Consider the following 27,615-nt stretch of genomic DNA (forward strand, 5'->3'; position numbering starts at 1 on the left):
CAGCAGTCGTGGTGGCTCACCCACTTGGTCTTTCCCCTGACTCTCCCTGTATAGGGGGTGGTTCCTCACAAGGTCAGCTCGCCCTAGGTGGGTGGGTGCCATGACCCAGAGGGTCCACTCTAGAAATCGACTCAGCAGAAGCTGACTGTCACAGAGCTCCATAGGTTATGCCCCCATAAGATGCTCCATATAATGCTCCATAGATTATACCCCCATAACATGTTCCATAGATTATGCCCCATATGCTGCTGCTGCAAAAAAAAAAAAAAATGACATACTCTACTCTTGTCCCTGGGGGCCAGGTGCCAGGTCCTGAGCAGGCTGAGACACCGGCGTGCTATGGGAGACAGGTGCCAGTGTCGCCGCTGGCTCAGGACCCAGCACCTGAGATATTCACCTGTCCCCGATCCATCGCTGCTGTCTGCCGCGTCCTGTCCGTGACTGTTCAGGGAGCAGAGGGCACGGCGCGCACTAACCAAGTCATCGCGCCCTCTGCTGCCTAAACGTCGCTGACAGAGGACACAGCAGCAAGCAGCGGTGGACCGGGGACAGGTGAATATTGGATAAACTTACCCCCCCACCCCCGCTTCTCCCACGGCTCCCTTCAGCGGTCACGTGGTACTGCTCATTAAACATGAGTATTCATATAGTATATTCATATTCATGAGTTTAATGAGCGGTACCACGTGACCGCTGAAGGAGGAAAGGGAGACTGTGGGAGAAGCGGGGGGGCTGCAGAGACACGTCGGGGGGGGGGGGGGGTCATTATGATCTCTGACACCCCCGCTCCCCTTCCCCCGCCGACACCCAGGTGTATGACTCGTGTATAAGCAGAGAGGGGGACTTTCAGCCCCAAAAAAGTCTGAAAATCTCGGCTTATACACGAGTATATACGGTATATTAGACAGTTTAGCATTTGGATTGTGGTAAGCCGTACCGTAGCTACTCTGTAACATGGAGAGAATAAAAAAATGTTTTATTTAAATGGAATCTGTCAGCAGGCTTTTGCTAATTCCTCTTAGAGCAGCCTGTTGTGGGCAGAGAAGCTGAATCCAATTATGTATCTCTTAGATTATTGGTTGCAGCCGGTCTGACATAGTTTTTATATTTAGCAATGAAGCAGAGCTGAGAAAGCTGCCCCCGCCCACACCAGGCTCTGTATATAAAATGTCCATGGAGAGGGAGTGTATCCCCATAATGATAACCTTATCTAAAATAATCATTGCAAGCATCAGCAGTAAGTTCACACTCTGTGGGCGGGGATGTCCGTAAGGTTACCGCAGTTCGACGTCACCACTTGTCATAGCAGCCGGATTCACACACTACTCTGTGTGCTCCAGCGGCCATGGTGAGTGGTCATGGTACTGATGTCACCGCTCATCGTCATGGGGCCTCCTTATTATGAATTTACGGCGGACCCCTTTTGGATTGTTTTATATTTTTATGGTAATAAATTGATAAAAGATGGTAATTGTCGGGTAATGCTTTTTACAATTAAAGGATGTTTCTGTGTGTTTCCTTCTTTGGACTACTGGGTTAGTAATGGGGGTGTCTTATAGTCACCTCTCCACTACCAATCCCTGGTGCTTAAGGTCAGCAGACATTAAACAACTTACATCAACCCCAGAACCATTACATCGATTGTCACTGTACCAGGGCAATCTGGTAGAGCTGAGGCTAAATGCCAGAATTGACTCCTCTAATGGATGCACCATTTCTGGGGCAAATGAGAGCTGGTGTTCTGAGCATGCAAGTAGCAAAAGTCTGCTTAACCTTTGCTAGTTAGTAAAAATATAAAAATGTCGTTTTTTTTTTAATTTTTTTTTTTTGGGGGGGGGGGGGCACTTAGTCAGTAAATGCTACACAGATAGCTTAGAGCTGTTAATAGGCTGGGAAGCTAAATGGATATTGACCCCTTCCCAGGGTACCCCTATAACCAGCAAACAAGGTAGAGAGCTGGAGTGAATATTTGAATATTAATTTCTCTTTAATAGCGAGCACAGTGGCAGCCGCGGACTTTCACGTGTGCCGCTACTAAAGGGAAGGAATAATCATTGCATTTCACACCTATGGGACTGGAAAGCAGGTAATATTCATTGACTTAAATAGCTGGCACACTCGAACACCGGGCAGCCGCATGAAGCCAGCTGCTGAGGCTAACACTATGCTCGCTATTAAAGAGAAATGAATATTCACTCCTTTCCACACCCATGGGCGTGGAATGGAGGGAATATTCACTTCTTTTTAGCACAGGGACAGGAGTTAGCCGCAGCAGTCGGCTCCTGCCTCGTATGACCCGCTCCCCCACCACAGCCAGATTAGGGACATCTGGACTATAAGACGCACCCATTTTCCTCAACATTTTTGGAGGAAAAAAATGCGTTTTATAATCCAAAAAATACTGTAGGTATGCAAAAAACATTTTTTTCTTTAAAAAAAAAAAAAAAAAAAAAAAAGAGTGTTTTTATTGTATAGAAGAGGCAAAACATATTTTTTTTTTATGTAAATGTGTTATCACTGTAATTGTACTGACCCGAAGACTAAAGCTGTTTTATCATTTTAACCACACTGTGAACGGCATTTTAAAAAAAAAACAGGATTTTTTTTTTCATTAACCCCTTACCTACATTGGACGTAATATTCTGTCCATGTGACCTGGGACCTAAGTCCCAAGGACGGAATATTATGTCACACACGATCAACGGCGCTCACGGGGGGAGCGCGGCCGAGTGTCAGCTGATTATCACAGCTGACACCCGGCACTATGTGTAAGGGGTTGTCACGGACCGCCCTCGGCACATTAACCCCTGGCACACTGCGATCAAACATGATCGCAGTGTACTGGAGCATAGGAGAAAAGCGCGCAGGGAGGGGGCACCCTCCGTGCTTCCATGCGACCCCCGGAGCAGCACGATGTGCTGCGTCGCGCCGAGAGTCTCCTCCCTCCATGCCCCCGGATCCAATATGGCCACGGGGGCCTTCGGGGTCCTGCAGGGAGGAGGCTTCCTCACTGCCTGCTGAAAGCAGGCATGAGGAAGCTTTGTGCAGCGCCTGTCAGATCGCTGATCTGACACAGCACTGTTCTAAGTGTCAGATCAGCGATCTGACACAAGACAGTGACGTCCCCCCCCACCCCGGGACAATATAATAAAGTAAAAAAAAAATTAAAAAAAAAACTTGTAAAAATTTTTTTTTAAAAATCCCAAAGTAAATAAACTAAAAAACACAGCGCCAAAACACAAAAAAAGACATAAATGAGGTATCGCTGTAATCGTACTGACCTGAAGAATAAAACCGCTTTATCAATTTTACCACACGCAGAAAGGTGTAAACGCCCCCCCCCCAAAGAAATTCATGAAATGCTGTTTTTTTGTTCATTCTGCGTCCCCAAAAATTGGAATAAAAAGCGATCAAAAAATTTCATGTGCCCGAAAATGGTACCAATGAAAACGTCAACTCATACTGCAAAAAATAAGACCTCACATGACTCTGTGGGTCAAAATCCGGGAAAATTATAACTCAAAATGTGGTGATGCGAAAACTATTTTTACAATATAAAGCGTCTTTTAGCGTATGACAGCTGCCAAACATAAAAACCTGCCATAAATGGTAAATAAAACCCCCCTTTATCACTCCCTTAGTTAGGGAAAAATAATACAATTAAAAAAAAGTAATTATTTCCATTTTCCCGTTAGGGCTAGGTTTGGGGTTAGGGCTAGGGTAAGGATTAGGTCTAGGGGTGTGTTGGGGTTACGGTTGGAGTTAGAATTCGGGGGTTTCCACTATTTGGGCACATCAGGGGCTCTCCAAACGCAACATGGCGTTTGTATCAACTCCAGCCAAAAAAGTCAAATGGCGCTGCTTCCCTTCCGAGCTCTGCCATGCGCTCAAATAGTTGTCAACACCAACATATGGGGTATCAGCGTACTCAGGACAAATTGCACAATAACTTTTGGTGTCCTGTTTCCCTTGGGAAAATAAAAATTAAGGGTGAAAATATCATTTTTGTGGAAAAAATGATTTTTTAATTGTACGGCTGTACGTTATAAACTTCTGTGGAGCCCTTGGGGGTTCAAAGTTCTCACCACACATCTAGATAAGTTCCTTGGGGGGGTCTAGTTTCCAAAATGGGGTCACTTCTGGGGAGTTTCCACTGGTTATGCACATCAGGGGTTCTCCAAACGTGACATGGCGCCCGATCTCAATTCCAGCCAATTTTGCTTTGAAAAAGTCAAACGGCGCTCGTTCCCTTCTGAGCTCTGCCATGCGCCGTAACAGTGGTCCACCCCCACTTATCAGGTATCAGCGTACTCAAGAAAAATTGCACAATAACTTTTGCAGTCCAATATTTCCTGTTACCCTTGGTAAAAAAAAATTGGACCTGAAGTAATTTTTTTTGTGAAAAAAAAGTTAAATGTTCATTTTTTTTTTTTTTAAACATTCAAAAAATTCCTGTGAAGCACCTGAAGGCTTAATAAGCTTCGTGAATGCGGTTTTGAGCACCTTGAGGGGTGAAGTTTTTATAATGGTGTCACTTTTGGGTATTTTCTATCATATAGACCCCTCAAAGTGACTTCAAATGTGATGTGGTCCCTAAAAATAAAATGGCGTTGTAAAAATGAGAAATTGCTGGTCAACTTTTAACCCTTATAACTTCCTAACAAAAAAAAAATTTTGGTTCCAAAATTGTGCTGATGTAAAGTAAACATGCGGGAAAGGTTACTTACTAAGTTTTTTGTGTGCCATATCACGATGATTTAACGGCATAAAATTTCAAAGTTGGAAAATTGCGACATTTTCAAAATTTTCGCCAAATTTCAGTTTTTTCACAAATGCAAGTTATATGAATGAAATTTTACCACTAACATGAAGTATAATGTCACGAAAAAAAACCTCATAAAAGGACAGTGGTCAGAATTGTAATAATTGGCCCGGGCATACATGCAAACCACCTGTCATGGTATGCCTAGGTTACTTTAGGCAAAAACCCCGGGACCCCTGCGATGTCCCTCAGATTAGGGGAACCCTGTCTGTCCCTCTACCCAGGGTTTACACTGAAGGTGTGCCTGCCTGAGCCTCCACCCTGTCCCTGTTTCCTGTCCAGCCCTAAGCTGAACCCACCACCCTCCACCCAGTGAGGGGACCAGACACCAGACCCCACAAATACGTATGGACAGGGGTAAAAGAAACACCACGCAGTTAATACACAAGGGAATACAATAATGTGCAAGGGCAACCAAATATATATATAACAGATTGGAGAAAGAACCACTGAGGGATATACTGCACCAGATATCAGACGCTCCAACACCACCACTGCTGACCGGTATTGCTAGCACTAGGCTAAAGCTATAGTCGGCGACGCCCATAGTCAGGACGAACTATTTAAAGACCAAGGGCGTGGCCCAGCCCTCAGCCAGCATGACAACCTGGTTAACCCTATCCCGACTGGAACAGAATACCCAACAGGGTATTACCGCTGTCTGCCGGACACCCTGGTGTGAACAGTGTCCGACATGACAGTACCCCGCCTTCTACGAGGGACCTCCGGAACCTCACCATGTCGAGGACCTGGCTTGTCCGGATGGCGACGATGGAACATAGTAACCAGTCGATCAGCATGAATGTCAGAGGCCGGCACCCATGTCCTCTCCTCAGGACCATAGCCACGCCAGTGGACCAGGTACTGTAGAGTGCGACGCACAACCCTAGAGTCCACCACTTTGGACACCTCAAATTCCAACGCGCCATCCACCAAGACGGGAGGTGGTGGCCCGGGGGAACCATCCACCAAACCCACGACCTTCTTTAGCAATGCTTTGTGAAATACATTATGAATCTTATACACAGCCGGCAACTCCAAACGAAATGCCACTGGGTTGATCACTGCGGAGATTCTAAATGGGCCAATGAACCTGGGACCCAACTTAAGTGACGGTATCTTGAGCTTAATGTTCCTAGTAGACAACCACACCCAATCACCCACACACAGGTCCGGACCTGGCACACGTCTGCAGTCAGCCACCCGTTTGTACCTGGAACCCACCTTCAACAAGCGCTGCTTGACTCTCCTCCAAACAGACGACAATTGAGCTCCCAACTGGTCCTCTTCAGGGACGCCAACTGAGCACCCCTGACGCAAGGTGCAAAATTGAGGATGTTGACCATACACACAAAAAAAAGGAGATTCCCCAGACGATTCCTGGCAATGGTTGTTTATTGCGAATTCTGCCAGAGGAAGAAACGCTGACCACTCTTCCTGATTGTCGGAAATAAAGCAGCGCAAGTATTGCTCCAGGTTTTGGTTCATCCGCTCAGTCTGTCCATTCGACTGAGGGTGGAAAGCCGATGAATGAGATAATTTGATTCCAAGGCGAGAACAAAAAGCTCTCCAAAACTTTGCCACAAACTGCGTACCTCGATCAGACACAATGTCAGACGGGACACCATGAAGTCTGACCACCTCACGAATAAATATCTGAGCAAGAGTCTTAGCATTGGGCAAAGATGGTAAAGCAACGAAATGTGACATTTTGGAGAACCTATCAACAATTACCAAAATGACCGAGTTCCCTGCCGAGGCGGGCAAGTCAGTAATAAAATCCATGGAAATCTCAGTCCATGGCTTACTGGGCACCCCGAGAGGCTGCAAGCTACCAGCGGGACGGGAACGAGGAGTCTTGGCCCGTGCGCACGTGGTACAGGCAGCCACATATAAGGCCACATCCTGCCGGATTTTAGGCCACCAAAAACGACGCGATACCAGTTCCAGAGTGCTCTTAACCCCTGGATGACCTGCCAGTACCGTGTCGTGATGTTCACCCAACACTCTAGAGCGTAGATGTAGCGGCACAAAAGATTTATTAGCAGGTAACCCCGGCGGTACCACCTCCTGAGCCTCGGCAATCTCTGCCTCAATCTCTGTCGTGATGGCAGATACCACCACACCCTTTTGGAGAATAGGCACCGGCTCTTCACATAACTCTCCACCAGGAAAACACCTGGATAAAGCGTCTGCCTTAACATTCTTCGACCCAGGTCGATAGGTAACAATGAAGTTGAACCAGGTGAAGAATAATGCCCAGCGAGCCTGTCTGGAGGACAGGCGCTTAGCAGATTCTAAATAAAGCAAATTCTTATGGTCGGTTATCACAGTAATCTGATGAACAGCCCCCTCCAAGAAGTGTCGCCACTCCTCAAATGCCAATTTGATGGCCAATAGTTCCCTGTTGCCAATATCATAATTACGCTCCGCAGGCGACAGCTTCTTGGAGAAGAAGGCACACGGATGCAACTTGGCCCAAGAAGGGCCCTGAGACAGTACAGCCCCCACTCCAACCTCCGACGCATCCACCTCCACGACAAACGGTAAGGAGACATCGGGCTGCACCAGAATGGGCGCTGAGGCAAAACTATTCTTGAGGAATTCAAACGCCTGTACCGCAGGCTCAGACCAGTCAGAAAAGTCGGTACCCTTCTTAGTCATGTCAGTCAGTGGTTTGGCAATCATAGAGAAGTTCTTAATAAATTTCCTATAGTAATTGGAGAAGCCAAGAAATCGCTGAAGCGCCTTAAGATTATCAGGCCGATCCCAATGTAGTACCGCCTGCACCTTTGCGGTGTCCATCTTAAAACCTGAGGCGGAGATTATATAACCCAAGAACGGTAGCTCCTGTACGCAAAACACACATTTTTCAAGCTTGACATAGAGCCTGTTCTCTCTGAGCAACTGCAGAACCTGTCTAACATGCTCTATATGTGTATCATGGTCGCGAGAGAAAATGAGGATGTCGTCAAGATAAATTATAACAAACCTCCCCAACAACTGAGAGAAGACATCATTAATGAAGTGTTGAAAGACCGCCGGTGCCATAGTCAACCCAAACGGCATTACCAAACTCTCAAAGTGACCCTCAGGGGTATTGAACGCTGTCTTCCACTCATCCCCCTGACGGACTCTTATAAGATTGTACGCCCCCCTGAGGTCCAGTTTGGAGAACCACCTGGCACCAACCACTTGGTTGAATAAATCGGGTATAAGTGGCATAGGGTAAGGATCACGGACCGTAATCTGGTTGAGTTCTCTGAAATCCAGACACGGGCGTAAACCGCCATCCTTCTTTTTAACAAAGAAGAAGCCAGCAGCCAGAGGAGAAGAGGAAGGTCTAATATGACCCTTGCTCAGGCTATCCGCAATGTATTCCTTGAGAGCTAGCCTCTCGGGACCTGAGATATTAAACATTCTAGCTTTAGGTAACTTGGCCCCTGGTTTCAACCTAATAGCAAAGTCATAGGGGCGATGCGGTGGTAGTTCCGAACAACCCTTCTCAGAAAATACATCCGCATAATCCAGCAACGGCTCCGGGATACTGGGGGTCAAAGCGGAAATACATGTAGCCAGGCACCTCTCCTGACACTCCCTGCTCCACTGAATTATGTCCTGGGTCTTCCAATCAATAACAGGATTATGCATTGACAACCATGGAAAGCCCAGAACCATCTGAGCCGGTAAGTTACTAAGCACCTTACAAGTTACCCGCTCTGAGTGTAATACTCCGATGTGGAGTTGTATATCCAACACACACTCTGTGATCTCCCCTTGAGACAACGGGGAAGCATTGATGGTAACCACCCGGATGGGGTTCGGCAATTTCTCCACCGGAAATCCCGCTGTATGCGCGAACCTCTCATCAATGAGATTGGCAGCTGAGCCACTATCAATAAATACTGTAATAGAGAGCATTTGCCCCCCAAGTACCACCCTAGCAGGGAGCATACACTGGGAAACCATGACGGAGGATACACAAAGGCTCAGACTAGACTCCTCCAAACCCTCTGAGCCTATCAGTTTTCCGCCGGCGCGCCCTTCTTGGGTACCAGGGGGCAAGCGTTAATAAAATGTCCTCCTTTGCCACAAAAAAAACAGAGCCCCTGCCTTCTGTGCCAAGGACGTTTAGGCTTGTTACTCGGTGACTGTGCTATACCAGCGATCTGCATGGGTTCCACGGATTCACCCGCGGCAACCTCACCGACCACTCCCCCACCTCCCGGAGGCAACGAAACCAGCGCCCCCTGACGGAGACGTCGGTCTATGCGTACTACAAGTGCCATCGCAGCCTCCAGAGAGGCGGGAGTCTCGTACATTAGGAGAGTCTGTTTAACCCTTCCAGAAACCCCATGCAAAAATTGACTTCTAAGCGCAGGGTCATTCCACTGCGTGTCCACCGCCCAGCGCCGGAATTCCGTGCAGTAATCCTCAGCTGGTCGATCACCCTGTAGCAGTGAGCGTATCTTAGACTCTGCTAAGTTTAATCTATCCGGATCGTCATAGATCAAACCCAGAGCAGAGAAAAAAAAATCTACAGATTCAAATGCCTGTGAGTCTGAAGGGAGTGAAAAGGCCCAGGCCTGTGGGTCACCACTCAGCAAAGAAATCACCAAGCCCACGCGTTGAGCCTCATTACCTGAGGAATGTGGACGCATACGGAAATACAATTTGCATGATTCACGAAACACCGTGAACTTACCACGATCACCAGCAAATCGTTCAGGAAGGGGAAACTTGGGCTCAGCTGCCCTGGCTGCAGCCTCAGCAGGTACTGCAGGAGCTGACAGGCCTTGTTGCTGGACCGCCCCCCTGAGTTCAGTGACCTGTATGGATAGAGCCTCCAGCTGCTTGGTTAGGGAAAGTATAGGATCCATATTAAGTAACCCCTATATTCCCTATCTATACTTTTTTTTTTTTTCTCTCACTTTATTATTTGGGCCGACTATAATGTCAAGGTATGCCTAGGTTACTTTAGGCAAAAACCCCGGGACCCCTGCGATGTCCCTCAGACTAGGGGAACCCTGTCTGTCCCTCTACCCAGGGTTTACACTGAAGGTGTGCCTGCCTGAGCCTCCACCCTGTCCCTGTTTCCTGTCCAGCCCTAAGCTGAACCCACCACCCTCCACCCAGTGAGGGGACCAGACACCAGACCCCACAAATACGTATGGACAGGGGTAAAAGAAACACCACGCAGTTAATACACAAGGGAATACAATAATGTGCAAGGGCAACCAAATATATATATAACAGATTGGAGAAAGAACCACTGAGGGATATACTGCACCAGATATCAGACGCTCCAACACCACCACTGCTGACCGGTATTGCTAGCACTAGGCTAAAGCTATAGCCGGCGACGCCCATAGTCAGGACGAACTATTTAAAGGCCAAGGGCGTGGCCCAGCCCTCAGCCAGCATGACAACCTGGTTAACCCTATCCCGACTGGAACAGAATACCCAACAGGGTATTACCGCGGTCTGCCGGACACCCTGGTGTGAACAGTGTCCGACATGACACCACCCTTGGGAGTAAAGGGGTTAATTCTGCCTCCCAAAAATCAGAATAGAAAGTGATCCAAAAATATTATGTGACTGAAAATGATACCAATAAAAACATCAACAAGTCCTGCAAAAGGCAAGCCCTCAAATTACTTTGTTGGCAGAAATATAGAAAAATTATAGCTCTCAAATCTTTTTTGTTTTGGTAAAAAGTGTGTTTTTTTGTGTGACAGCAGCCTTACATAAACTGATATAAATCTGGAAATTGCACCAATCAGGCGAATAAAGAAGTCTAATCACTTATACTGGATGAGGAATGGCATAAATAAAAGGAATTTTTCACGTGCTGTTGATTTTTTTTTTTTTTTCTGCCTCCCAAAGATCGCAGTAAGGCTCGGTTGACATTTATCTTGCGCTCTATTCTGAGTGCTTACACCGGGGTTTCCATGTAATGATCTGAACTACTTGATTCAGACAGAACCCCCGGTAGAAGATTCCTTGTAAGATTCCTTATGAGGCAGATGGAGACACTCTTGACGCCGTCTGGTGGTGTCCATCTTTTTAGGCGTGCATAAAAGGTGTGGTCGGAAGATACACCAGAGCTCTAATTTGAGCTCTAGACAATAGGCTTTAGAGTATTCATTATAAATAATTTGAAACCTCATTTCAATTCTGCACCATTAGCTTCCTCTCCCTTCTTTTACTTTCTGTAATGAGGTGGCTGCTTCTAAGGGGGTCAGGGTATCCCTGTTTTTCACAAAGGTGCATGATATGGAACCTACACCTGTCACACATCGATATTTCCAGCCTGAAAATACCGCTTTATGTAAGTTGTATGTTGTTGTTCCATGATGTCATGTATGCAATTTTTCCAGGCTCGGTTGGAGGTGCACAAGTTTGGGATTGGAGGTTATGAGAAGGAGAAGCAAAGAAAATGTGAACAGGAGCGTGCTATAATGCTAGGAGCAAAGGTTGGTTTTTCCTGTTATGCTGAATGAAAGGCATAATAAAGACTGTGAAACTTCATTATAACCAATAATGGACAAGATGACATTTCATGTACTATTTGTTAGATCACCTTGTCATTGTTTCCAACAAATAATAATTCTTGGTAATATCTTTTTTTTACCATCAATCTAGAAAACCTGCTGCAGTGTTTTGTATATTTTGTGTGGAGAAACTTGCAAATGACCATACATCTTAATAATTATCTGAATGTTACAAAATGGTCTGTTACAATGGATTGCTTTTGCTCCGTTGGTTGTTGCGCATGTAGGTTTTGATTTAGATTTCAACTCTGCCATTTAAGATTAAATGTATAAAAATGCACCCACAGAATAAAGCCATCTAATCATTATACCGTACTAGGGATGGCATAAAAAAGCAAAACCAATTCTTGACCTACTGTTGATTTGTTCATTCTGCCTCCTAAAGATAGCAGTAAGGCTCGGCTCAACTTTATCTTGCACTCTATTCTGAGCACTTACACAGAGGTTTACATGTAAATCTCTGAAATACTTGATTCAGTTGGAACTTCGGACAGAAGGTTCTTTATAATTAGGCAGATGTAGGCGCTGTGGACGCTGTCTGGCCTGTGATCCAGGTGTGTCAGTCTTTTTAAATGTATTTTTAAATGTGAATAAAAGCACAGTCGGCCAGAGTTTTGTACACCTCTTTAAAGAGAACACTGCTGAAAAGAGATAAGACTGAGACCAGAGTAACTGCTACTTCATTATAATCATTGGGTCCCTCTGGGCTTTCATCTGAACCATGTCATTCATAGATTTATTATTTATTTATATATCACCATTGATTTCATGAGAAGGGGTTACATACAAATTACAGATATCACTTACAGTAATCAAACTAACAATGACAGACTGGTACAGAGGGGAGAGAACCCTGCCCTTTTGGGCTTACATTCTACATGATGGTGGGGAAAGGAGACAAGTAGGTTGGGGAGTTGCAGCAGTTTCGGTGTTGGTTGAGGTGATAGCTCCGGTAGTGGTGAGGTAGCGGGGTCATTGCAGGATGTAAGCTTTCCTGAAGAGATGGGTTTTCAGGTTCCGTCTGAAGGATGAGAATGTGGTTGATAGTCGGACGTGTTGGGGCAAAGAATTCCAGAGGATGTGGGATATTCGGGAGAAGTCTTGGAGGCGGTTGGGTGAGGAGCAAATAAGTGTGCAGGAGAAGAGGTGGTCTTGGGAGGACCGGAGATTATGTGAAGGAAGGTATCGGGAGATTAGTTCAGAGACATATGGGGAGACAGGTTATAGATGGCCTTGTAGGCCAGTATTAGTAATTTGAACTGGATACGCTGAGGGAATGGGAGCCAGTGAAGAGATTTGAAGGGGAGTGAAGCGGAGGAGTAGCAATGAGAGAGTTGAATTAGTTGGGCAGCATTATTAGGGTGCGTCTCCACGGTCCGGAGACGGAGCGAAACCCCGCTCCACCCAAAGCCCCACCCCCTTCTCGCCACGCAGTGATTCCAGATGTACTCAGTGAACACATCCAGAATCACCGCAAGGTATACATAGAATAGGCAGTTTACCTTGTGGAGACTCAGCGTCTCCGCAAGGTGAACTGACATGCTGCGGTCTGAAAAGACGCACCGCATGTCCGATTACGCGGGTGTGTCACCCATCTAATCGGCCGCATAGTGGAGTCGGGATTTCATAAAATCCCCTCCACTATGCTGTAACATCTGGACACTGCGGGTTGGACACTGCGACTTAATGCAGCGTCAAACCCGCAGCAATTCCTGATTGTTTCCTAACCGTGGAAACACAGCCTTAAGGATGGACTGCAGAGGTGCGAGGTTGTTAGCAGGTTGGCCACACAAAATGATGTTGCACTAGTCGAGGTGGGAGATGATGAGGGCATACACAAGCATTTTAGTAGATTGAGGGTTGAGAAAAAGACGGATTCCGGAAATATCTTTGAGCTGGAGGCGACAGGAAGTAGAAAGAGCTTGGATGTGCAGTTTGAAGGACAGGGCAGAGTCAAGGGTTAATCCGAGGCAGCGGACTTCTGGTAGGGGGGTAAGCGTGATGTCGTTAATTGTGATAGGTCAGGTACGGAAGATCTGGGAGATGGGGGAAAGATGATGAGTTCAGATTTGTCAACATTGAGTATGAGTAAGGGAGAGGAGAAGTAGGTTATGGCTGATAGATACTCCGGGTTTCTGGACAGCAGACGTGTGGGCCATAGAGGTAGATCTGAGTGTCATTAGCATAAAGGTGGTACTGAGAAGAGTAGTGGTCCTAGAACAGAGCCTTGGTGGACTCCAACAGAGAGAGGGTGGGAGTGGGAGACGCTGAATGTGCGGTTGGAAAGATATGAGGACATCCAGGATAGGGCGAGGTCTTTGATGCCAAAGGAGTAGAGGATCTGTAGTAAGAGGCAGTGGTCAACTGTGTCAAAAGCAGAGGACAGGTCTCGAAGCAGGAGTATAGAGTATTAGCATACCTTAGACCTCGCTGTCACATAGTTATACACTGACTAATCATTGATAGATTGGACATGTGAGTGTTTTGATTATTTATTATACTGCGCAGCCTTTTCTTTGGGTAGTTTGTCACTGCTTTTTCTCCTTCGTCTCATTGGGGGACACAGGTACTGTGGGTGTATGCTACCGCCATCTGGAGGCTGACACTAAGCAAACAACACAAGGTTAGCTCCTCCCCCGCCATATACACCCTCGCCCTGAATGCGGGCGGAAACCAGTTTTTTGCTTAGTGTCTGTCTATGGAGGCACACGTCTAGTCTTTTTCTCCAGACTTTTTTTCCATGAAGATTAGACAGGGGCAACGGATCCTATTGAAAGGGTCCGATTTCACCAAACCATCAACGGGCGAGCATGTGTCGAGTATCGTCTCCACGTATCCTTTCCCACACCGTGGGACAAATCTGGGTGGTTTCCCCAGAATTTTTTATTTTAGTTTGTTTTTTTTCTTTCTTTTATTTTTTTTTCTAAGAAGATTAGACAGGGGCAACGGATCCTATTGAAAGGGTCCGATTTCCCCAAACCATCAACGGGCGAGCACGTGCGAGTATCCCTCCACGTATCCTCTCCTGCGACATGATGCCGGACCTAGCCCTGACCACCCCTAGGTATGGAAACCATGTGGCTGTACAGAGGCACAAGACTGTCCGAGCGGCCCCCACTGCTCCACCAACACTAGACGGAGGTGCTGCAAGGCGGCGGACGGTCCTTCTCCTCGGCCTTGGAAGCTGGATGGTTTGAGGGTGCCTGCACCGTCCGAGATCCCCCCAACACCCCCGCCTCCGATGGTTTTCATACCTGTTGGCGATGAAGGTACAGGGTGTGGGTGGGCTTGGTGTGCTGCTAGGCCGTGCGTGGGGCTCCTGGGCAGCAGGGGAGATGTGGTGCTGCAGGCAAGAATAGGCTCTACCTCCCCGTTCCTCTCCTCCTGTGACGCTGAGCAGGATTAGCAGAGGGCCGGGACGCAGGAGAGTCGCCACCACCTCCACTGCCGCCGCCCCGCGGGTGGATGTTAAAAATCTGGCCCGCGGCCACGCAGCGTCACTTCCGGCGGTCCGCCCCTGGAGCCTGGCTGGGCGCCGGATAAATTGAGGCCCCGGCTTCAGACCGGGGTAGGACGCGACCGGTAAAGTGGTCGGCCTGCCCCATGGAGAAGCACAGAGACGCAGGAGTGTCGGCATGAGGGGGGCGCAGGAGCGGTGAGTGCAGCCACGTCTGCGAAAGCACCCTAGGATGCAAGGGGTGCCCCCCCTCTCGATATAAAAAAAAAACAAACAGTGAGACAAAGCGCCTGGCAGAGGCAATATGGCCGGGAAAGGAAAGATGCAATCTTTCCTCTATGCTGCATGCATCTCCTGTAAGGCTGCGTTTCCACATGCGCAGAGCAACAATTTGTGCGAGGCCTGCGATTCCGAACGTGCCCAGGAGCCGCCCCCGGAAGCTGAGTCCAGGGAGCAAAAATCCTCCGGAATTGGCCCTATCATTATCCCAATCTATGGCATCACTTACAAGGGCGATTGAGTCTCTTTGCGCCCCGAATGGAGGCAAGGATAGTGCCTCGCTTATCTGGGAGGGGTCCTCCACCTCACAAGAACCTTCGGCCTGCAGGGGCCGCTCTCATGCCAGGCATGTGCGAAGGAAGCGGACCCACATGAGGTCTCCTGATCTATCCGGTGCTTCAGAATCTGGGAGTTCAGCATCTCGCTCTCCCTCACCAATGGTCAGGAGTAGGCAGAGTTTGGATTGTGACTCAGACGGACCACTGGACCTTGATACCCCGGGGTGTCGAGAGTCAGTGGACAGCCTCATTGAAGCTGTCAATCAGACCCTGGGGGTAGAAGATGAAGTTACTTTGGCTTCAAGCCATAAAGTAGCCTTTAAACAGGCCAGGCGACGCCACAGAGTGTTTGGTTCTCACCCGGAATTTGAGGATATAGTGCAGCGGCATAGAGAACACACAGGCGTTTTTTGGGCCAAAAGACCATAGAGGCAAGATATACATTTGCCCCGGAACTCCGCAAAAAATGGAAGGAATCACCAGTGGTGGATCCACCAGTGTCACGCCTGGCCTCGAAGTCTCTATTGTCGGTACCGAGTGGCTCATCCATTAAGGACCCCACTGATGACAGTTTTTGAGGCATCAGGGTCAGCGCTTGCTCCCTCGTTTGCGGCAACGTGGGTAGCCAAGGCCATGATGTCATGGTTAGAATCATTGAATAGGGCCTTGCAGAATAGAGACCTGCCTGCGGAGGTGTCAGAGGTCGCAAGTCGGATTGCGATGGCTGGAGACTACTTGATCAATGCATCCTTGGATGAGGCCAATTGTGTGGCATCTGCAGCCGCTAACACGGTAGCCATTAGGAGAGCCTTTTGGTTAAGAACTTGGCGAGCTGATTCTGTCTCCAAGAAGTCTTTGACTTCCTTGCCCTATCAGAAGTTGGATCAGCTCATCTCTGACGCGACAGGGGGAAAAAGCAGCTTCCTCCCGTAGCAGAAAGTTAAGCAGCCTTTTCGCCAGGTCCTGCCACGGTTTCGGGCCTTTCGCAACACCGGGTGGACGACGGCTGCCAGTTTGGCCGGCCCAAGTCGCTCCAACCAGGATAGCGAGCGACTGGTCTCATATAGACCCAATCCGTTGGGGAGGATGCGCGCGCAAACCCAGGTTGAGAGAAGCCAGGCCGCAGAAGTCCTCAGCCAAATGACTCGCAGCACGATGTAGGCGACATCAGCAGGGTAGGCGGCCGCCTGCTTTTCTTTAGCCATGTCTGGGTCGACGTAACACACGACTCCTGGGTGGCGGAACTGGTGTCTTCGGGGTACAAGACAGAGTTTATCAGGTACCCCCCGAGACAGTTTTTTTCTGTCCCGACTTCCCAGGGTGAAGTCCCGGGCGAAGGCGTTGCTGGGGGTCATCGAATCTCTCCAGTACAACGGGGTCATAGTTCCCGTACCAGAGCACGAGAGAGTTCCGGGTTTTTATTCCAATCTGTTCGCAGTCCCCAAAAAGGGCGGGATGGTCAGGCCTGTTTTGGACCTGAAGCTCCTGAACAAATTCATCAGGGTCAAATATTTCAGGATAGAATCTCTCCGTTCAGTTATTTCGGCCATGGTGCAGGGAGAGTACTTAGCCTCTGTCGACATCCAGGACGCCTACCTGCACGTCCCTATTTTTCCGCCGCATCAAAGGGTCCTTCGATTCGTCATCAATGGCCAATACTTCCAGTTTGCAGCGCTGCCCTTCGGGCTAGCCACCACCCCCAGAGTGATCACGAAGGTAATGGCAGTCGTGATGGCCGTCTTACACTCTTGGGGCATAGTCGTCTTGCCCTACTTAGACGACCTCTTGGTGAAGGGCCCCTCATTTCGGGCATGCGAGGAGAATGTCGGCATTACGCTGGATACGCTCTCCCGCTTAGGGTGGTTGGTCAACAGGAAAAAGTCATCCCTCGTTCCAGCCCAGAGGATCTCCTTTCTAGGGATGATCTTCGATTACCGAGGGTCGGTAATTCTCCCACAAGACAAAGCCCTAGCGCTACAGCAAGGAGTCCAGAAGCTCCAGCATCCTGTCCCTCACACCATTCGTTTTGGGATGAGGATACTGGGGAAGATGGTGGCAGCAATGGAAGCAATTCCGTTTGCCCAGTTTCATCTTCGCCCACTACAGCACGCCCTCTTGGCAGCTTGGGTCAGGAACCCGTTTACGCTCGATCAGCAGTGCTGTCCTTTCAAGTCAGGCAGTCACTGGAGTGGTGGATGATCAGATCCTCCCTTCTTCAAGGGAAACCTTTTCCCCCAGAGCACTGGCTAGTGGTCCTCACCGATGCCAGCCTCCTGGGCTGGGGAGCAGTTTTTCGCTATCACACGGCTCATGGCCAATGGTCCCAACAGGAGGCACGCCTCCCGATCAACTTGTTGGAAATACGAGTGGTCCGGCGGGCGCTGCAGCATTTTCAGCACTTTCTAGCAGGACGGCCCATTCAGATTCAGTCATTCAGTCAAACAACGCCACGGCGGTGGCTTATGTAAATCATCAAGGGGGCACGCGCAGCAGGGCAACCATGCGCGAGATAGGATTCGTCCTTCAGTGGGCTGAGAAGAACCAGTCAGTATTGACGACAGTCCACATCCCAGTAGTAGAAAATTGGGCAGCAGACTTCCTCAGCCGGCAGGAGGTTGTGGCTGGGGAATAGGCCCTGCACCCTGAGGTCTTCCAGCAGATTTGCCAATGATGGGGAACTCCGGACGTGGCTCTGATGGCGTCCAGAATGAACGCCAAGGTGCCCGTATACGTCGCTCGGTCACGGGACCCAAGAGCGTTCGAGGTGGATGCGTTGGTTCTACCTTGGAACCAGTTTCGCCTCCCATACTTGTTTCCCCCGTTGCCATTACTTCCGACGGTTGTCAGGAAGATCAAAACGGAAGGGGTTCCAGCGATTCTGCTAGCACCAGACTGGCCCCGACGGGCGTGGTACGCAGATCTGGTGCAGCTGCTCACCGACGTCCTATGGCGACTGCCAGAGCGTCCAGATCTACTGTCCCAGGGACCGATCTTCCACCCGAACTCAGGGGCCCTGTATTTGACGGCATGGCCGTTGAATCTGGGATTCTAACCCAGGCGGGGTTCGAGCGTGAGGTGGTCGCTACAATGATTAGCGCCAGGAAGTCTACCTCGGCGAGAATCTACCATCACACCTGGAAAATTTTCTTCGCTTGGTGCCGAGAGCGGGGGTTTTCGCCCCTAACATTCTCTATTCCCAACATCTTGGCCTTTCTCCAATCAGGCCTAGACGCAGGACTGGCCCCTTAGGAGACAGATTTCTGTCCTTTTCCAACGGAAGATCGCTACTAATATGCAGGTGAAGACTTTCATCCAGGGAGTCTCATTTAGTACCTCCCTATAAGGCGCCAGTGGACACCTGGGACCTTAACCTGGTCCTGAGTGTCCTGCAAAAAGTTCCTTTTGAGCCGCTACAGGATATTTCTTTATCATTTCTCTCTTGGAAGGTGGTCTTTTTGGTAGCCATTACCTCCATGAGGCGAGTGTCGCAGTTGGCGGCTCTGTCTTGCCGAGCACCTTTTCTCGCTTTCCACAAGGATAAGGTGGTGCTTAGACTAGCTCCCCCCTTTCTTCCGAAGGTGGTGTCCTCTTTACACATCAATGAGGATATTGTTTTGCCCTCGTTCTGTCTGGCATCGGTGCATCGCGTGGAGAAAGCTCTTTACACCTCAGACCTGGTGAGAACACTCAGGAGGTACGTGTCGCGGACGGCACCTTTTCGCCAGACGGATACGCTGTCCGTGCTCCCTGAGGGGCGCAGGAGGGGACTCGCGGCCTCAAAAGCGACCATAGCCAGATGGATCCGTTTAACTATTCAGGAGGCCTATCGCATCAGAGGTGCGCCGGTTCCATCAGAGATCAAAGCGCACTCTACTCGGGCAATGGGCGCTTCGGCATCAGGCTTCGGCGGAACTGGTATGCAAGGCAGCGACCTGGTCCAGCCTGCACACATTTTCTAAACATTACAAAGTGCATACTCGGGCTTCGGTGGATGCGAGTCTGGGTAGAAGGATTCTCCAAGCAGCAGTGGCGCACCTTTAAACAAGAGGTGCATGTAGCTTGGATCTGTCACGTTCACGTGTGTCAGGTCGCAGATGATGCCGCAAGGCGAACCCATAACACACGTGACCCTGGATACACCGCCTCCAGTGGGGCGAATTTAAATAATAAAGCGTGCAGGTGGATACGCCGCCTCCACCTGGCGGATTTAGGTATTACACGCCATGCATACATATATGTGGAAACACCGCCTCCAGTAAGGCGCATTTAAATAATAAAGGGGGGAACCTGGGTAACTTTAACAATGGTGGGCCCTGCGATAGGGAATGGGGACATGGAGACCTCCTAAGCTCCCCTGAGCCAGTGTCCCTGCACTCCTTACATTCCCTAAACAGGCTCCGCACCTGTCGCCTTGCTGCCCTGTAATTAGACACCGGCAGAGGAGCAAGGCAGCAGTAGTTATGGCGGTAGAGGCAAATTAGCCCTGTAATTAGACACCGGCAGAGGAGCAAGGCAGCAGTAGTTATGGCGGTATAGGCAAATTGGCCCTGTAATTAGACATCGGCAGAGGAGCAATGCAGTAGTTATGGCGGTAGAGGCAAATTAGCCCTGTAATTAGACACCGGCAGAGGAGCAAGGCAGCAGTAGTTATGGCGGTAGAGGCAAATTAGCCCTGTAATTAGACACCGGCAGAGGAGCAAGGCAGCAGTAGTTATGGCGGTAGAGGCAAATTAGCCCTGTAATTAGACACCGGCAGAGGAGCAAGGCAGCAGTAGTTATGGCGGTAGAGGCAAATTGGCCCTGTAATTAGACACCGGCAGAGGAGCAAGGCAGCAGTAGTTATGGCGGTAGAGGCAAATTGGCCCTGTAATTAGACACCGGCAGAGGAGCAAGGCAGCAGTAGTTATGGCGGTAGAGGCAAATTGGCCCTGTAATTAGACACCGGCAGAGGAGCAAGGCAGCAGTAGTTATGGCGGTAGAGGCAAATTGGCCCTGTAATTAGACACCGGCAGAGGAGCAAGGCAGCAGTAGTTATGGCGGTAGAGGCAAATTAGCCCTGTAATTAGACACCGGCAGAGGAGCAAGGCAGCAGTAGTTATGGCGGTAGAGGCAAATTGGCCCTGTAATTAGACACCGGCAGAGGAGCAAGGCAGCAGTAGTTATGGCGGTAGAGGCAAATTGGCCCTGTAATTAGACACCGGCAGAGGAGCAAGGCAGCAGTAGTTATGGCGGTAGAGGCAAATTAGCCCTGTAATTAGACACCGGCAGAGGAGCAAGGCAGCAGTAGTTATGGCGGTAGAGGCAAATTGTCCCTGTAATTAGACACCGGCAGAGGAGCAAGGCAGCAGTAGTTATGGCGGTAGAGGCAAATTAGCCCTGTAATTAGACACTGGCAGAGGACAAAGGCAGCAGTAGTTATGGCAGTATAGGCAGATTGGCCCTGTAATTAGACACTGGCAGAGGAGCAAGGCAGCAGTAGTTATGGCGGTAGAGGCAAATTAGCCCTGTAATTAGACACCGGCAGAGGACAAAGGCAGCAGTAGTTATGGCGGTAGAGGCAAATTAGCCCTGTAATTAGACACCGGCAGAGGAGCAAGGCAGCAGTAGTTATGGCGGTAGAGGCAAATTAGCCCTGTAATTAGACACCGGCAGTAAACAGGCATAGGACCAAGGCAGCAGTAGTTATGGTGGTACAGGCAATGCCAAGCGTCCGCACAGCAAGTCGGCGTGAGGTAAATGACGCAATTTCACGAATGCAAGATGGCGATTCGCCGATGTCGTTAACACCTCTTGCCATGTTAACCCTCAACACACCACACCGCCTCAACACACACTCCTCTCACCTTTCACCTACACTCATGTCCACTCACTCTTTCACTCCACATACGTTCCTTTCTCTCACTCCGTTTCTCATACTCACACCGTCATCGTCGCTGCCCCGACATCTTCCTCCGCCGCCGTGATCCAGGATCCAGACGTTCTCCAGGCCGCCGACATGTTCTTGCGGGACGCCATCTTGGATTTCGTGAAATCCCGCGATATTCAAGAAGGCGTCGCCGCAACAACATGTCGCTGGCGTGGACGACATCGGGATCCAAAAAGATGGCGTCGGCGAAATCTCGCGAGATTACGCCGACGCCATTTTGGATCCCGATGTCGCCCACGCCAGCGACATGTTCTTGCGGGACGCCATCTTGGATTTCGTGAAGTCCCACGATATTCAAGATGGCGTCGCCGCAACAACATGTCGCTGGCATGGGCGACATCGGGATCCAAAATGGCGTCGGCGTAATCTCGCGAGATTTCGCCGACGCCATCTTTTTGGATCCCGATGTCGTCCACGCCAGCGACATGTTGTTGCGGCGACGCCTTCTTGAATATCGCGGGATTTCACGAAATCAAAGATGGCGTCCCGCAAGAACATGTCGGCGGCCTGGAGAACGTCTGGATCCTGGATCGCGGCGGCGGAGGAAGATGTCGGGGCAGCGACGATGACGGTGTGAGTATGAGAAACGGAGTGAGAGAAAGGAACGTATGTGGAGTGAAAGAGTGAGTGGAGGTGAAAGGTGAGAGGAGTGTGTGTTGAGGCGGTGTGGTGTGTTGAGGGTTAACATGTGCGTGTGTGTGGTGACGTCACCGGTTACAACTGGACGGAAGTTGTTACAACCGGAAGCTGGTTAGGGCATTTATTATTATAGATGATGGTACAGAAGGAGCCATCAGGTTTTTTGATCAAGAAGAGGGGGGAGTAAAATCCCTTACCTCGCTGCAACTCTGAAACTTTCACCAGGACTCCCTTCTGCTGAAGTTCCCGGACCTCAGACTCTTAACGCCAGTTGTTCTGCAGAAGAAGAACGAACGGGAGTCCAAATAAATCGGTTAATAGGCGTTTTCCGGAACTCAAATTTTATCCCTGTCTCAATGACGCTCTGGATCCAATAGCTATTTGAAATATTTTCCCAGGCCGGATAGAATTGTAAAAGCCTGCGTCCAACCTGGTCCGTCAGTCATTGCGGCTTTCTGCGGTCACGAGAGGAAAACATATATCCTCTACCTTTCCTCCTGCTGGTGTCATCTCTCGTTCTCTCTCTATTTGACCTTCTGCGGTCGAACCACCTTCTGTAATAGTCCCGCCTGGAAAAGGGTCTCCCCAGGTAAGGGAACCGGTTTTTGCTGTCGCCCGCTTTCTCCAATAGCTCGTCTAGCACCGAGCCAAACGGGTGTCCACCTTCACAAGGGATGTTGCACAGCTTTGACCTGGCTTGCATGTCCTCTGGCCAACATTTTAGCCATATGGCTCTGCGGGCGGCATTAGATAAGGCCGCTGACCTGGCAGCTAGCCTTAGAGTCCGCTGGTGCGTCTGAAAGAAGCGCTGCTGCCCCCTGGATCATAGGGAGGGAGGATAAGATCTAAATTCTGGTGGTAAGGAACCCTTTCTTTCGGGTCTTTTCCACTCCCGCGTAATGAGGGAATTTATTTTATCAATAACTAGGAAGGATCTACAAGACTTTCTGTCCAGTCCTTTAAACATAAGATCCTGTGTGGAACTTTCTGACTGGGGCTCCTCGATCCCCATAGTGGTGTTTACCACTTTTACTAGCCGATTTATCTGGTCAAGCGGAAAGAATGGGTGACCTGCTCTCGCCTCTCAGGACGAGGAGGATGAAGGGGATGAATCTGATCTCAGTTCCCCTGAGTCACTCCCGGAGTCTGAAAGCGGAAGCCCGAGTTCTACCTCTCTAACCTGTATTTCCTGCGATAGGGTTTTAACGGAGCCCTTAATCTCCTGTCTAACCAACTCCCTCAGAGTGGTGGTCAGGTCTGGGGTCTCCTTCTCTAATAGGTTCTGGATACAGGGTCTGCATAGTTTCTTCCCGTGGCCATCAGGGAGGGGAACGCCACATTCGGCACACTCCATGTGTTTAGTCTTAGCGGAACTCTTTTGTCCCTGCTACATTGGGAGAGAGGGAACATAAAGGGAGACAATACATAACCAAGTGAACCTTCACGAAAATACCCCTTATCCCCTGCCTGTAGTAAGTGGTACCGTAGTCTGCGGGGGGTCCTTCTTAGCCGATGAAGTGTCTCTGCGGCTTAAGGACCTGCCGGACTTATCCTTCTCCTTTTGGCTGGCTTTAGCTTCTGTAAGGTGGCTACTGTCACTAGACCGCCGTTGGGAAGCTGAAGCACGGGGCTTATCCTGTTGCGGGCGTTCTGGCGATGCGGCTGCTGCTGCTTGCTCCAACGAATCCATTGTGCAGTGGTCTGGAAGCACCTGGACACCCCTGCAGCCCCCTTAAATAGCCGGCCTCCCCCGACGGTATCTGCCCCAGATGGGGCCAGCAGGCGGGGTGGCCTGCCCGATACTATGATGCGCATTGGGGATGCCCTATCCAACCCCCCCTTGTACCCCCCTTCCGCCCGCCAGCGCCAACCCGGCCCAGTGCAGCGTCCCGGCAGAGGCACAAGTGCCGATCCCACTGCGCATGCCCGGCCGCGCCATCAGGGACCGCCCCTTCCGACGCGTCACAGCGGCCGCTCCCCAACGGCGGCGGGCACACGCCGAGACCGCACCGCCGCCCCACCAGACGGGGGAACACCTGCCCTGGACGCCGCCAGCAGGCCCCGGCCCGAAGGAGGGAGGCCCTGCGCATGTACTTACCGGTACACGTGGCGATGGGCCCCCTAAAGTCAGCCATCCCCCTGGAGGGTGCTTTGCCCTGCTGTCGCCTCACTCACAGTTCCCCTGCCGTGGGCGCTTCCAGGATACCGGGCAAGCCGCGGCAGGGGACCTCCCGCTGCCTGAACCGACCAGCCGGCCCTCGGAATCTTCTGACGCAGGTGTGTCTGAAGAGGTTTGCCTGTCAGGGACAGGAAACCAAACTGAAGCGAGGGAGAGGACCGCCCTTTTTATGCCTGTAGGTTTCCTGTCCCCGAAGGGCGGATCCCCTCTCTCGTGGTGCTGTCGTGGCGACTGAATAATCTCTCGTGGTGCTGTCGTGGCGACTGAATAAATTATGCCAGCCGTGTATCAGTCAAACAAAAAAGGAAGCATACTGTATCGCCATAACATGCAAAAATTAATTGCATTACTGCATTAGAAGTATGAAAAGATAGTGTAGCGCATAAAAAAGCCAAGTTATGTGTACCTAGAAGCCACGGTAAGGCATTTCTCGTTTTCCAGGACCCTATCTAATGCCAATCCTCACTTAGACTGAAGTCTTCATCTGAATTGGAACCTATGTAAACCCTCTGTTTAGACTGAAGTCTATGTGGAGGGGTAGAGGCCCTGCTTTAATTATAAACGCCTGTGGCTCACAGGTGGAGTGCTCAGTCAGAAGGTTAATGAATACAGATTTCAAAAACTGACCGTCAGATCCAAGCATAAGCATAACGTGAACAGGTGCTTAACCCCTTCCTGACATGAGACATACTATCCCGTCCACGGTACCCGGGCCCGTATGACCGGGGACGGGATAGTACGTCTACCGCGATCAGCGGCGCCCACGTGGTGAACGCCGCTGATCGCGGCCGGATGTCAGCTGATTATCACAGCTGACACCCGGGCACAATGTGTCAGGGGCGGTCACGGACCGCCCCCGACACGTTAACCCCTTGCACACCGCGATCAAACGCGATCGCGGTGTACCGGGAGTTAAAGGGAAGCATCGGCAGGGAGGGGGCTCCCTCCGTGCTTCCCTGAGCCCCGCACGGCAGCGCAATGTGCAGCGCTGCTGCGGGGGGCTCCTTTCCTCCAGGCCCCCGAATCCAAGATGGCGACGGGGGCCTTCGGGGGCCTGGGGAAGCTGGCTTCCTCAGTGCCTGCAAAGCGCAGGCATGAGGAAGCCTTGTGCACTGCCTGTGACAGATTGCTGATCTGTCACAGTGATCTGTGATGTGACAGATCAGCGATCTGTCACAGGACAGTGATGTCCCACCTGGGACTATGTAATAAAGTAAAAAAAAAATTAAAAAAAAGTGTAAAAATAAATTTAAAAAAATCGGCAAATTATTAAAAAAAAAAAAAAAAAAATATTCCCCAATAAATTCATTTTTTGAAAACAATAAAAAAAAACAAAACAATAGTACACATATTAGGTATCGCCGCGTCCGTAACGACCTGCCCTATAAAACTGTCCCATTAGTTAACCCCTTTAGCGAACCCCTTAAAAAATAAAAATAAAAAACGAAGCAAAAAATAATGATTTATTATCATACCGCCAAACAAAAAGTGTAATAACGCGTGATCAAAAAGACGCATATGAATATCCATGGTACCGCTGAAAACGTCATCTTGTCCCGCAAAAAACAAGCCGCCACACAGCATCATCAGCGAAAAAATAAAAAAGTTATAACTCGCAGAATAAAGCGATGCAAAAATAATTATTTTTTATATAAAATAGTTTTCATTGCATAAAACCGACAAAAACATAAAAAAAGACCTAAATGAGGTATCGCTGCAACCGTACTGACCCGAAGAATAAAACCGCTTTATCAATTTTACCGCACGCGGAACGGTGTAAACGCACCCCCCCCAAAAGAAATTCATGAAACGCTGGTTTTTGTTCATTCTGCATCCCAAAAATCGGAATAAAAGCGATCAAAAAATTTCACGTGCCCGAAAATGGTACCAATAAAAACGTCAACTCGTCCCGCAAAAAATAAGACCTCACATGACTCGGTGGGTCAAAATACGGAAAAATTATAGCTCTCAATATGTGGTGATGCAAAAACTATTTTTACAATAAAAAGCGTCTTTTAGCGTGCGACAGCCGCCAAACATAAAAACCGCCATAAACAGTAAATCAAACCCCCCCGTTATCACCCCCTTAGTTAGGGAAAAATAATAAAATAAAAAAAATGTATTTATTTCCATTTTTCCATTAGGGTTAGGGCTAGGGTTAGGGCTAGGGGTGTGTTGGGCTAGGGTTAGGGCTAGGGTTAGGGCTAGGGTTAGGGGCGTGTTGGGGTTCGGGTTGGAGTTAGAATTGGGGGTTTCCACTGTTTGGGCACATCAGGGGCTCTCCAAATGCAACATGGCGTCTGATCTCAATTCCAGCCAATTCTGAGTTGAAAAAGTCAAATGGTGCTCCTTCCCTTCCAAGCTCTGCTATGCGCCCAAACAGTGTTTTACCCCCACATGTAGGGTATCAGCCTACTCAGGACAAATTGCAAAACAATTTTTGGGGTCCAATTTCGCCTGTTACCCTTAGGAAAATAAAAAATTGGGGGCAAAAATATCATTTTTGTGGAAAAAAATGATTTGTTATAAACTTGATGTGTTATAAACTTCTGTGAAGCACTTGGGGGTTCAAAGTGCTCACCACATATCTAGATAAGTTCCGTGGGGGGTCTAGTGTCCAAAATGGGGTCACTTGTGGGGAGTTTCAATAGTTTAGGTACATCAGGGGCTCTCCAAACGCACATGACACCCGCAGACCATTCCATCAAAGTCTGCATTCCAAAACGTCACTGCTTCCCTTCCGAGCCCCGACGTGTGTCCATACAGTAGTTTTCTCCCACATATGGGGTGTCAGCGTACTCAGGACAAATTGGACAACAACTTTTGGGGTCCAATTTCTCCTGGTACCCTTGGGAAATTAAAAAAATGGTGACTAAAAGATCATGTTTGTGGAAAAAATACGAATTTTTTATTTTCACGCCCGGGCGTTGTAAACTTCTGTGAAGCACTGGGGGGGTCAAAGTGCTCACCACACATCTAGATAAGTTCCTTGGGGGGTCTAGTTTACAAAATGGTGTCATTTGTGGGGGGTTTCCACTGTTTAGGTACATTAGGGGCTCTCCAAAGGCAACATGACACCCGCAGACCATTCCATCAAAGTCTGCATTCCAAAACGTCACTACTTCCCTTCCGAGCCCCGACGTGTGCCCATACAGTAGTTTTCTCCCACATATGGGGTATCAGCATACTCAGGACAAATTGGACAACAACTTTTGGGGTCCAATTTATCCTGGTACCCTTGGAAAAATAAAAAAATGGTGACTAAAAGATCATGTTTGTGGAAAAAATACGAATTTTTTATTTTCACGCCCGGGCGTTGTAAACTTCTGTGAAGCACTGGGGGGGTCAAAGTGCTCACCACACATCTAGATAAGTTCCTTGGGGGGTCTAGTTTACAAAATGGTGTCATTTGTGGGGGGGTTTCCACTGTTTAGGTACATTAGGGGCTCTCCAAAAGCAATATGACACCCGCAGACCATTC

The 27,615-nt window shown here is 49.3% G+C and overlaps 1 protein-coding gene across 4 annotated transcripts in view; it reads left to right on the forward strand.

Annotated features, from left to right (window-relative positions):
• FSAF1 (40S small subunit processome assembly factor 1) overlaps positions 1-27,615 on the forward strand; it is a 206,768-nt gene that overhangs the window by 50,787 nt on the left and 128,366 nt on the right. For 3 of the 4 annotated variants that reach the window (XM_073551872.1, XM_073551875.1, XM_073551873.1), the window contains exon 4: positions 11,203-11,298. The exons of the other annotated variant lie outside the window; for it this stretch is intronic. In XM_073551872.1, coding sequence (XP_073407973.1) covers positions 11,203-11,298 — 96 coding nt within the window. The remainder of the gene's footprint in view (positions 1-11,202; positions 11,299-27,615) is intronic. 4 annotated transcript variants of the gene reach the window in all.

Source organism: Dendrobates tinctorius, unplaced genomic scaffold (assembly GCF_039654945.1).
Source record: "Dendrobates tinctorius isolate UK_male_01 unplaced genomic scaffold, ASM3965494v1 ptg000181l, whole genome shotgun sequence".
Taxonomy (NCBI): Eukaryota; Metazoa; Chordata; class Amphibia; order Anura; family Dendrobatidae; genus Dendrobates; species Dendrobates tinctorius.